Genomic DNA, 12,014 nt, shown 5'->3' on the forward strand with positions numbered 1-12,014 from the left:
ACTGCACCATCGGACCCTGACAGGTTAACAGGGCAGCCCTAGGGTCCCAGTCACGTCCCTTCCTCAGGCAAAGAAAAATATAACCTGCCCTAAGGACATCATCTCTGGCAAATTAATGTTGGTCATCTTGGTGACCCCAGCCTGAGGCATCTGGCCAGGCTCATGACCGGGTCTCTTGGACATCTTTCCTGTAAGGAAGGAGCCAGCCCAGTCCCTAACATCCCCTCTGGCCATGTCCTCCCACCATGCCTTCGGGCTGACCCCCAGCATGTTGTCTTACCTTGTTCAGGCAAGGTTGGGGCCGGCCGGGCAGTGCACAGTGTGGCTGTGACCAGCACAGCCCAGAAGAGGAGGCACTTCCAGCTCCACATCCCAGTTCTGCAGTTAGAGGTTGGTGACCAGGCTCCACACCTCCATGGGTATCCCACCTCACTCCTCCTCCAGCTGACTCTGCAGAAAGAGAGTCAACAAGTGAAGAGGAGAAGGCAACAGGAAGAAGGTAAAGCACATTCCACAGCTACGTGGTCTAAAAGCGTGCATGAAACACAACACAGGGCTTTTTTTGCAGGGGTGGGGGACAGGGAATCGAACTCAGGGCCTTGTACTTGCCAGGCAGGCACTGTGCTGCTGAGCTATCTCCTCAGCAAGTGCTAGAGACAGTAACAGCTCTCTGGGAGTGCATTCACTGAGTTACCCCAACACTGAACGAGGGGTCACAGGTCTCAGCCAGACTGAGCAGGGTTTCTGTTCACATTACAGCTTGGCTGTGGAATGTTTCCAAAAGGCCTGTGTTGTAAAAGCTCGTTCCCCAGCCAGGTATTACTGGGAGGTGGAGGGGGCCCTTGAGAGTGGGGCCTCATGGAAGTTTAGGTCTCTAAGGGCAAAACAGTTTAGACATCAGAAAGGGATGGTGGGAGCCTGACCCCTTCCTCCTTTTTCATTGTTGGCTGGGAAGTGAAGTTTCTTCTGCTCATTGTGATGTGCCAACTTACCAAACGCCCAAAAGCAACAAACTTCCCCAACCGTAAAGTACATGAATCTTCCCTTTTAAAAAGTTAATTAGGGGCTGGGGATTTAGCTCAGTGGCATAAGTGCCTGCCTGGCAAGCGCGAGGTTGTGAATTTGGTCCCCAGTACCAAAAATCAAAAACAAAAAGTTAATTAGAACTGGGCATGGTGGTACACGGATGCCTGTAATCCCTGCACTCAGGAACTGGAGGCAGGAAGAGCACTGCAAGTTCAAGACCAGCTGAGGCTACAAAATGAGCTCAAGGCCAGCCTGAATTACACAGCAAGACCCTGTCTCAAAAAGACAATAAACAAATACATAGTTAATTACCACAGGCATTTTGTTGTAGTAACGGAAAGTGAACACAATTTGACTCTATAACTATGACTGGCGTGCAGGGCAAGTATATTCTGGGGGGCCGAGTACTGGGAATGGAGCTCACAACCTTGTGCTTGCCAGGCGGGCACTGTGCTGCACTGCTGAGCTATATTCCCAGCTAGATACAAGATGGTTTATGGTAGGGAGTGAATGGGCTCCGGAACAACTCAGCTTTCCTGCCCCTCTGTGGGCAAGGGTTTCACAGAGGGGACGTACATGTGCTGGGGTAGGACTTCACTCTGTCTAGTGCAATCCCATTGCTCTGGAGGAATGTAGAGAGATGATGAATTAAGAAGAGGCCAACAACTAAAAAATGGGAGCCAAATACATAGATAACTAGTAGTAGCTTGGGATCAGGAATATGTTGATCCTCCCTGGATGTGTAAAAGCAAGAAACTCAAAAGGCATGATCTCTAGGGCTGTTCTGATTTTGTTTTGCTTTGCTGTGGTGCGAGGGATCAAACCCAGGGCCTTGAATATAGAACAGGCGTGCAAGCTACCACTAAGCCACACCGCTGGCCCTCCAAGATTCTTCTTTTTTGCTTCCAAACCCATATGCATCACAGGCATCTCTAGTTCCACCAGCCTCGCGGACGGCTTACTAGAACCTTTGGGTGTAGGTCCTCGAGGCGGATCCAGTTTTCACTGGCATTGGGAGGTGACAGCTGATGTCTGCTGGAACAGAGTCCAGAAGTCAGGACAGGATGGGAGGGAAGGGTCCAACTGTACAGCCAGAGGCAAGGGCTGATGCGAAGGTGGCTCAGTCGTCCAGTTAGAAAGGCGGCAGCACTCTCACGGCTTCTCAGGTCTGCAGTGGGGAAGTTTAATGTGGCTCCCTAGGGTCTCAAAGAGCAGATTGCTGCTGCCAGACATGAGGAACAAGGTTTTCTGGGCACTGCTTGGGTGGGGGTGGGGGAGACCATCTCTTCTTTCCAGACTGAGTGGCCTGGCTGGCAGGGGACCCCTGGATTCTGGGCTTCGTTGACATGTGCCACCCCTGCAGCACTATTTCACGCACTACCTACCACCAGCTCCCTCCCAAAATTTACCAAAAACTTTTAATGATTTCAAGTGAAAGATGAAGTAAACATTTCTTTCCTTTTGCTAAATTTAGGAAGGGGACAAGAAATGGAAGGAACATTTATTTGTGTGCCAAGATACAACTCATAAGTATAAAACATGATTGATTCCTCACTCTGTTCTAGGGGAGCAAAGTATGGCTGATCTGTAAACAGTGGAGAACACAGGCACAAAGTTAAACGCACTGCTGATGGAGATGAAGCCAAGGGGCCTGGCTGATCCAGGAATGAGGGTGTGCCTCAGCGGCACACGGTTTGATTTCGGGACTGTGCAAAACAGTAACAACAAAGAAGGATTCTGTCTGATGCAGACGCAAAAGGATCCCCATCCTGTCCAGAATCAAGTGGCTAAGAACAAATCTGAGCCAACACTGGACTACCGAAATCTTGACTCTCCACTCCTCTGGAGGACAAAAAGAGTCCTGGAAACAGAGCTCACATGGGCCAACTGGGATCCAGGACAGGTTACCATCCCTGGTCTAGTCCAGAAGCAACATTCACTAGAGCGTCTCTATCCTGTGCCACCTCCCCCAGAGATAAGCCTAACTGACACTGGCCTACCCAAAAAGGTCCCCTTAGTAATGCCCAGCTACTAAATGAATCTTTATTATTTTTTATTTTTTTTGGTCTTTTTCCTTTTTATCGGTACCAGGGATTGAACTCACGACTGCCTGCTAGCAAGGCAGGCGCTTATGCCGCTGAGCTAAATCCCCAGCCCCTAAATGAATCTTTAGTACCCCAAAAGTGAGGATGGGAGAAGGTAGGATCATTTTGAGATGACTGAGGTTGGATTTTCTTTTTCTACTGGGAATCAAACTCATAACCCACTGGTTGCTAGGCAGGTGCTATACGGCTGAGCTACAATCCCCAGCTCAAGCTTGGTTTTAACTGCAGCAGACAAGCAGCTTCCACCGCCACTCAGTGACCCTGTTCTGGCAAACCTGCCCAGTCCCCACAGAGACCCCATGACCGATGTACTTCAGACTAATTTGGCAGCTTCCTTGTGACTCACTCCCCCTCCTCCCCGAAATGTGCAAAAGTAGGGCTTCACATCTGTAAAACAAGAATTCTGTGTATCCCAGACCTCCAGGCACCAATTCTGGAAGAGAAGGTGAGTGGCACACATCCCATTCCACACACCTGCGGAAAACGCCCATGTGCTGCCTGGGATCTTGGGGACTGCCACCTCACCTTCTTCTCATTCTACTGATTAATGAATTCTTCAAAGCCCCTAGGAACAGCCTCCTTCCTTCTCTGTCGACAGATGTGACCTGCAGCCTTGCAGGTGCACACAGCAGCTTCCCCAGAGATCCTGCAGCTGGCTCCCTTTCCGTATCTCTTAACAGCAGCAGCCAGGGATGTGGGGTTCACAGCCCCACCTGCTTGGTGGAGAGGTCCTCAGTGAGGAGTGAAGGTGGGGGGGACCATGGCTCCCAGTTTTCACACTGCAGGATTGGGCTAATGTATGTGCCCTGCCCACATCCGAGGTGGTTATGAGGACTGAACAGGCAGCTTACTGACCCCTCTCAAGAACTCACTCTACGGAAGGTGCAGCGCCTCAGAAAGCAGTGGCCAGGTCATGCGACGCAACATCCCTCTTCACTTCTAAGAGTAAAGAGTCTACAAACACCAAATCTCCCTGCCCAAAAATGAAGCCAGGAAAACCAGCAGAGGCACTGGGTCTTCTTGTTCTCCTAAGGTAACAGATGGATGGATTTGTGCCTTTCCAGGTCTGACCTTGGCCAGCCTAGGCTAGTCACTCAACCTGTCCAAGCTTCAGCCCCTACTTGTTGGCAGGGTGGAAGATCAGCCACATCACAGGTGATAAGGATCGAGTGGGCAGTGTGATGAAAATCCACCCTCTCCTCTCTCAACTACCCAGACCTAAGGAGTTACCAACACTGTCCTCCATGGCACTCAGATTTTAGTAACTGGTGGCAAGTGGATACGAACTTCCTACTTTTGACTTCCCTAAGGTATTTCTCTGCCACATGTGGCTTGGATCTGTTAGATGGAAATACAGTCCCTGATTTTGTAAAGCTAGTATGAAAAAAGAATGTTATTCATCTCATTGCTGTTTTATATTGAGACTGGGTGACTCAGAAGTAGAGTATGTCCTTAGCATTCATGAGCCCCCCTCCTTTTTTTTTTTTTTTTGAGAAAGGGTATCGATGTATTTTGGGCTGATCTTGAATTCACTTTGTAGCTCAGGCTGGCCTCAAACTCAGAACGATCCTCCTGCCTCAGCCCCTGGAGTGAATGTTGGGATTACAGGTGTGCACCACCAGGCCCAGCTCAAATTTCTTAATATTGATTGCATGTTTAAATGACACAAGAAGGACTGGGATTTAGCTCAGTGGCATAAGTGCCTGCCTTGCAAGCGTGTGGTCGTGCATTCAATCCCCGGTACCAGGAAAAAAAAAAAAAAAAAAAGATTGGAGTTTTCAAATGACACAGGAAGAGTCTTGCCAAATTGGTTATCTTGCCCGGGCTGGGCTCAAACTTTCGATCCTCCAACTTTGGTCTCCCAAAGTGATGGGATTACAGGTGTGTGTCATGGAGCCTAGCTTCACATTCTATTTCTACTGCACGACGGAGCCTGAGGCATCCTCTATGCCTCTGTGCCTAAGTGTCCCTCTTTGTCTCCTTTCGCAATAGGGTGGTTCCTTCCTATTGAAGCCCCACTGTTAGCAGCTGTCTCTTTCCGGGACCTTCTAGCTGGAGAATCCCATTCCTCTGAATTTCCAGAACACATCAGAGCCTCTATCCCCAGGCACTTATGTCCCTCTGCATGGTTATTATGTTCCCTCCTTGCTTCTTGCCCATGAAGCTTGGGGCTTCTTCAGAGCAGGGTCTGAGCCAACTAATCTGTCAACAACTCTAGCACCAGTATGCACACGGCAGATGGTGGCACATTTGTTATGATAAATGAATGAAAGCATGTTCCTTTTCTGAAATGCTTTAGACTGGAAGTTTTACGATTTTGCAATTTTTTGGATTTTGGAATATTTGCATAGGGTCCTCCTACCAAAATCAGAAATGGTCTGAAATCCAAAACTTTGAACAGCTAACATGACACGAGTATTTCAAATTTCAAAATTTTCTGACTAGGGATGTTCAACCTGCATTGATGCTCTTTAAAACTACAGAATAATAGCCGGCTGTCGTGGTGCACACCTGTAATCCCAGCACTCAGGAGACTGAGGCAGGAGGAGGAACAATGCAAGTTTGAGACCAGCATGGACTACATGAGTGGGTTCAAGACCAGCCTGAATTGCATGGAGACTTTGCCTCAAAAACAAACAAACAAACAAAGAAACAACCCAACAATTGAAAACCAGAAAAAAGCCACAGCTAGTATCCATTGGTAGCCAAACTCTATTCCAAAGAATACTGTGGGGAAATTTTCTTAATATCTTTAACATTTTGGTGTCCCAAGAGCTGAGGAAGTGACACAAAAGCATGAATCATTTTTAGATGGGAATTAAGACTTAACAGAAATAGTTAAATTTCCCCAAACTGAGCAGGCTTTGCTCCATGTTGAGGACAGGGCAAGTACTTTAATTGATCTTTGAAAAAAAGCAGCTCAGTTTACAAAATTTTAGTTGGCTCAAAGGAAATGCTACAATCATATCTTGGTACTGGACTACTTTGAAACTCATAGGAATTTGCTATTCAACACATTTTGATGTGAAAATTTCGTTCCAGGATTCCTGGTTTGTTAGATACTCTACAACCTAGAGCTTGTGGTGTGGATTGCCTTGCTACTCTTTCCAGCCAAAATAATTTGGTACTCCTGGCAGCTTCTGGAACCAATTAACGATACCAAGGTACCTCTGTAATTATTTTGAGTCTGCACAAAAGTGTCCAAATATCCTTGCTAGTGAAAGGTGAATGAAGCATTAGCAAAACGTGAAATGAGAACCTTGTGACATCATCTAGGAAACTCTGTTGCTGAAGACTAGACACTACTGCAGTATCATCATATTGCTGGAGTTCTTTACTATGTGCTTGGGGGAGGCAGGGAAACCAAACAGCACCGCTTCTTCAGTGCTAGGGATGGTGGGGATTGCTTGGAGAGACTTTCTGTTTAAGGCAGATGCAACCTTGGGAGAAAACAAGTATCTCAGCCCTGGTCTGGTATTTAATCCCCTCTGACCAGACCAGAACCTTCTCTAAAGCTCTACATCTGGACTCCCACTTGTCCCTGGAGCTTTCAGACCATTTACAGAGCTCTGGGGAAGACAAACACAACACAAATTTCCCCAGAGGAAATTAAACTTCACAGAACAAGGTGCTGGAATCAATTCTGACTCTTTTTCCTCCTGCATCAATAAGCTAAAACTTCCCGAGGAAGCTCCTTAACTAACAGCCATCTTGATGAAAGATTGAAAAAAAATGGAGGCCAGAAAACAGCCTTCAGAGACGCTGGCTGCTCAAACCCCAGGCTTACTGGGCAAATCTCCTCTATTCTGAGACTCCTTTCAGATCAATGCCTCAAATAAGCAAAAAACACACATTACAAGCAAAACCCCTGGATCTGCCTGCCTCCCGATGTTCAGTTCAGTTTGCTTCCCCTCCGGAGTGACCAGGAATACAGCTGGTCCTGGCTTAGGGGTACTTGGGTGTCCTCTAATTCCCTCCCCAAAGCAGGAAGCGCTAACATCTGCAGGTCTCCTTCTCCACTTCTTCCTGTTCCTTCACTTGTTGTCCTAAGGACATCAAATGGAACTTTCTAACATCCTCCATGGCTAGAGGCCACGGAAAAGCAGCATCCTAAGGCTGTCCACTTTGGAGCCAAAGGAAGGGGTGCCCATTTTGGCCCAAATCCCCACTGTGAAAATACTTCCAACAGGGGCATTTCTAAGGGCCCGGTAAAAGCAGGCAGTGAAAGTGCACGTGTTGGACTGGCTCTCCATCGGGATGACCCTCGTTAAAAAGCTGACACTCAGCTATGACTAAGAAGAGTAACAGCAACAGATATTTCAAGAGGCTCATCAGTGATGCAGCACATAAACATCCCAGCGGGAGGCGGCTTGCTCTTTCCCGTCCCCAGACACCCTGCACTGTGAGGGTCAGCAGTGGGCCTGCAGGTCTCCAAACCCGCTGGGGGTAAATATGTAAACAAGTCGTTAGGGAGGGAGGCAGGCCGCAGGGACAGGCGCTGGGCGAGGGCAGAGCCTGCGGGTCCTGGGTCACGGAAAAGGAAGGAGATGACCCGGGCGTGGGGTAATTAGCCAAACCCTGGGGGCCCAGCCGCTTAGCTCTTAAACAAGCCACAGAGAGGAAAGCAGGAGCATGGGCCAGCGGGGAACGAGGCCAGTTTCTGCTCGACAGTCTCAAGAAAAAGGTTCTCGGATTTACTTGGTATTCTAAAAAAAGCACCGGTCCGGAGACGCAGAGGGCAGGGCACATCTGGGGAGGAAACAGTCACCTTAATTACCATGTCTAGAGAAAGTGTGATTTCATTACAGCCTCCAAAACTACCGCCCAAAGAAGGAAACCAGAGAAGTGTTTTCAATTTGAAAAAGACTGGAAAGGAGGTGAGAGGGACCAAGTCTCCCTACGCACCGCACTCCTGGACCCCGGGCTGATTTCTTGTCTCAAAGAACTCTCAAAAACAACTCGACACGCCACCCCTCCCCGTGGCCGTTACCCAAGTTTCCGAGGACTGCGGCCCCCACGACTCCCTAAAAACCTCTGGAGGGACGCCCCCCACCCCCCGGCAGCACCCATCCAAGGCTCGCTGCGGGACGGTGGGCGCCGCCCCGGGACGCAGTTCCAGCTGCGACTCGAGGAAGGGAAAGCGGCGCTTTGGTTGCTCTGCAAACATCTGTCAGCGCCTGTTCTGGGCCAGACCCACGATCACAGGCCACTCGCGGCGAGGCAGAGCTCCAGAGCGCCGCCCCTCCCCCACAGCAGTCCCGCGCGGCTCCCGGGCCCACGGGCCCACGGGCCAGGCTCCTCCCGCACGGCGTGGCGCGCGCCCCGACCGCCGCCCACCCGTGGCGGACAGCTAGTTGGGCGAGATCCTACGGAACTTGAGGTCCACGAGAACTTTCTGTTCTTCCCCCACTGCTAGGCCTGGTCTCCAAGTCTCAGGGTGAGAAATGTTAAGCAGGGAGGCGGCGAGGACGAGTTACCCAACTGCAATTTGAGTTTGGGGGAGGGGACGCGGAGGGGAAGGGGGAATGCGAATGCGGACGCGGTGTACCCGCGTGGGGTGAAACGGAACCAGATGTGGCTTCCACATCTGGGAAACGGGGGCGGGGTGGGGGAGAGAGGCACCACAGAAACGCTTTTTAAATGGGTTAATAGCCGCTAGCGCCTGAAAAGAGCAGCAGCCCCCTCACCTCCATCCGCCCCAGGAGCGTCTCGCTGCTTCACAAGGGTCTGTATCCTCTCTGAACCCCAATACAACGCCAAGAAACTTCCCTGTAAGTGTAGCTTCTGGGCTCTCTGGCCGTCCCTGCGTAACGGGAGCAGGGAGCAGGGTTCCGGCAGGAGAAGCGACCCGCGTCGCAGCCGACGGACCGCACTGGACAAAACCTAACCCTTCCCCCACCCCAGGACCCGGCTCGGAGCGGGCTGTCCCCGCCCCCACCCCGGCCCAGCGCTCCACATCAGACGCCCCCCTTCTCCAAACTTCCGAGCCGGCAGAACATCACCCCCTCTTGGAAAGCGCAGTCCCTGCTCGATCCCCGCGAAGGCGCAATCAGCCATTTGGTGACGACACCTCCTTCCAACCTACTCCGTGGCCAGCCGACCTTCCTCCGTGGCCTGCCCTCCTCCTGCGCCCACCCGGCCGCCCCGGCGAGGACCTCAGTTTCCCGGAGGTGGGCACGCCATGGATCCCAGGCTTTCACGGTGCGCCGAGAGCTACCTGCTGGATTGGGAGAAATCCTCAGCAGGGACAGGAGAGATGGAGTGGACTGGATCGCGAACACGCGCGCACACAGGCACACGCGCGCGCGCGCGCCCCACCTCGCCCTCCTCGCCAGTCCGAGGGAACCGCGGGCTCACCGCGGCCCGCCGTCGCCCCGCCGGCTCCAGAGCGTTCGTTGGAGGAAAAGTTGGGCGGCGGGAGGAGCTGCGGGACCTGCGGAGGGGCGCGGGGGGAGGGCCGCCGCGGCGAGCGCGCGAGGCGGGGCGCGCAGCCGGGGGCTCCAGCGCCGGGGCCGGGGCCGCCCGGGACGCCGAGTCCGCCCGCGGGAGCCCGGGGCCGCAGCTCTTACCTCACTCGGCGCGGCGGTGCCTCCTCTGCAGAGCTCGCCGTGGCTCGGGCGGGTGGGCGGCTGCTGGAGTCCCCTGCTCCGGCCCGTAACCCCCGGGCTGAATTCGGGTCCTCGCCGGGTCGCGAGAGCCCCGCGGCCGGTGCTCGACTCCCGGTGGCGCTCGGTGCTCGGCGCCTCCAGCCCGGGCGGGAACAATGGAGCCAAAGCTGGTGCCCCGGAGGCGGGGCGGGGGGAGGGCTCCCGTCCGCCGCCCCGGGTCCGCGGACCTGGTGCCCCCTTTCCAGAAGCCGGCGGCGGCCCTCACGCTCCTCGCAGACCTGGCTCCATTGCCGTGCGGGGCCCGGTGCCACGGCGCCCCCGACTGCAGCCCTGGTGCCGCGCGCCCTGTGGGGCGCCCCTCAGACCGGAGGGAAGTCCTTGGTGGCCGCCGCTCTTCCAGCTGCTGCTCGCGCTCGCGGCCGTGGAAGGCGAGGTCGCCGCAATGCGCTAAGCACAGTTCCTCCGGCCCGACACTGCCGCCCAGCTCCAGCACGACCCGGATTCCTCGGCGCGCTGCGGCTGGACCAGCGTCCCGGCTCCGCGCCCGCGTCCGCTGCCGAGGCCCCGTACCGGTGCCCGCAGGAGCGCTCGGAGCGCTGTGCGCCGGCAAGGCGCGAGGGCTCGCTCTCCCTCACTCCCACCCCTCGCTAGTCCCACCTCCTCCTCCTCCCCCTGCAGCTGCCTGCTGGGCCTTGTAGTCCCCGAGAAGCCGGAGCCGAGCAGCCGAGCGCTCTCTTCTTCGCCTGCAGTCTCCGCTCGCTCGGGCGCTCCTGCCTCTCCTTCCTAGCACGGCAGGAGGGCGCCCGAATGTCAGGCCGCTGCAGCGATTTGCAGGGTGGGTGAGGGAGGACGTCAGTCCGAGGCGGGACGTGGCAGCAGGGGTTGAGTGTGCCTCGGGAAATAGTTTTCTCTCTATAAATCCCTCTTTCCCCATCAGTTAAACCGGGTAATCTATACTTCGCCTAGAGTCGAAGAGTAAATAAGGATTTGACACGTAGTTCACACTCTTTAAATACAAACCGGTTTTATTCTTCTGTAGGTCGGCCCCTCTGCAGGCCCTTCCCCAGGATCTATCTTATCTTTCCCCAGACACAGAATTTGGGTTTTGCGGTCCCAGGGCTGCACTCTGAATTCTACCTTCGGTGCTCTGGGAGGCTGCAGCCTGCAGTAAATGTTTAGGAAACAAAAGAGTGGTAGAAGCAGAGGTCCTGTGGTTTGGAAGTTAATCAGCCCACTCTAGGCACCCTGTGGTGTCCCGTGGAACCTCAGAAAGAGTGGCTAAGTGACTTTTCCCTGGGATCAGGCCACTGAGACCTACTGTCTAGTGCTTCTGTAATCCAGATGGGCATGAACTTTTGGAGGACTTTTGAAAGATACAAATTCTTAGGCCTGATTAGAAACCAGGAGCAGAACTGTCCCAGGAAAAAGTAAAAAACCTGTTTTTCTCTAAGGCTCTGTGGTGACTGATGTGGGGCCAGGCTAGACGTCCTGGTGAATAGGCCACACTAGACATTCGTGTTACCACTCATGAACTTCTTTTTAAAATTTTTTCTCACAAGAAAGAAATGAACATTTTGATTTTGGACAAGTCATATATGTAACAGAATCAAGCCAGACGTATTCGTTGAATGTCCTCCACAAGTATGTCATGAAAAACTCATCAAAGGATGTTAATACCCCCAAAGTGGTACACAAATACAAGTCACTGTTTATCCAGGCTTGGTGACTGTAAGCTTGTAAACTTAGTAGTTCTTGGAAAGCTGAGGCAGGAGAATCAGGAAGATGTGAGCCCACCCTGGGCAACTTGCAACTTTGCAAAAAGACCCTGTCTCAAAATTAGCATAATTTAAAATAGACTGCCTAAGTAGCTCAGTAGAAAGGCCCTGGGTTCAATCCCCAATACCTCCCAAAAGTTATTACTATATGTTAGCTACTGGTAGGGCCAATACTTTCATCCCACCCCACCTCAACTAGAAAAATTATGGAAGCTGCATGGTGAGACTGGGCCACTTTGTCCAAATTTAAGAACAGTCTCAAATAATTCTCTATTTGACCAGCAGGTGAAAGAATCGTGAATGATATAGTAGACACTTCAAAGTGTTTATGAGAGACCCTGGGTTCAATCCCCAGCACTGCTAAATCAACCAATCAGTCAATCTAGGGGGTAGCTCAGTACAAAGTCTGTTTCAATCCCCAGCATTAAAAAAAAAAAAACAAAAAAAACCCTAGACTTGGTGGTGCATGCCTGTAATCCCAGCAACATAGGGAGCTCATG

The 12,014-nt window shown here is 52.4% G+C and overlaps 1 protein-coding gene across 10 annotated transcripts in view; it reads right to left on the bottom strand.

The window, feature by feature from the left end:
• Positions 1–9,834, bottom strand: part of Fgfr1 (fibroblast growth factor receptor 1) — a 48,263-nt gene extending 38,429 nt beyond the window's left edge. For 3 of the 10 annotated variants that reach the window (XM_023561981.2, XM_023561980.2, XM_063239826.1), the window contains exons 1-2: positions 8,819–8,960; positions 281–450 (exon numbers count right to left, since the gene is read on the bottom strand). In XM_023561981.2, the coding sequence (XP_023417749.1) occupies positions 281–371 (91 nt within the window). In that variant the 5' untranslated portion in view covers positions 372–450; positions 8,819–8,960. Of the gene's footprint in view, positions 1–280; positions 451–8,818; positions 8,961–9,348; positions 9,483–9,700 lie in introns of those variants that run through there. The other 7 variants (XM_063239830.1, XM_063239829.1, XM_063239832.1 and 4 more) reach the window with 5 other exon arrangements.
• Positions 9,835–12,014: the final 2,180 nt, after the last annotated feature.

This window comes from Cavia porcellus, unplaced genomic scaffold, assembly GCF_034190915.1.
Source record: "Cavia porcellus strain 051 isolate PalLab524CR breed Dunkin Hartley unplaced genomic scaffold, mCavPor4.1 scaffold_29, whole genome shotgun sequence".
NCBI lineage: Eukaryota > Metazoa > Chordata > Mammalia > Rodentia > Caviidae > Cavia > Cavia porcellus.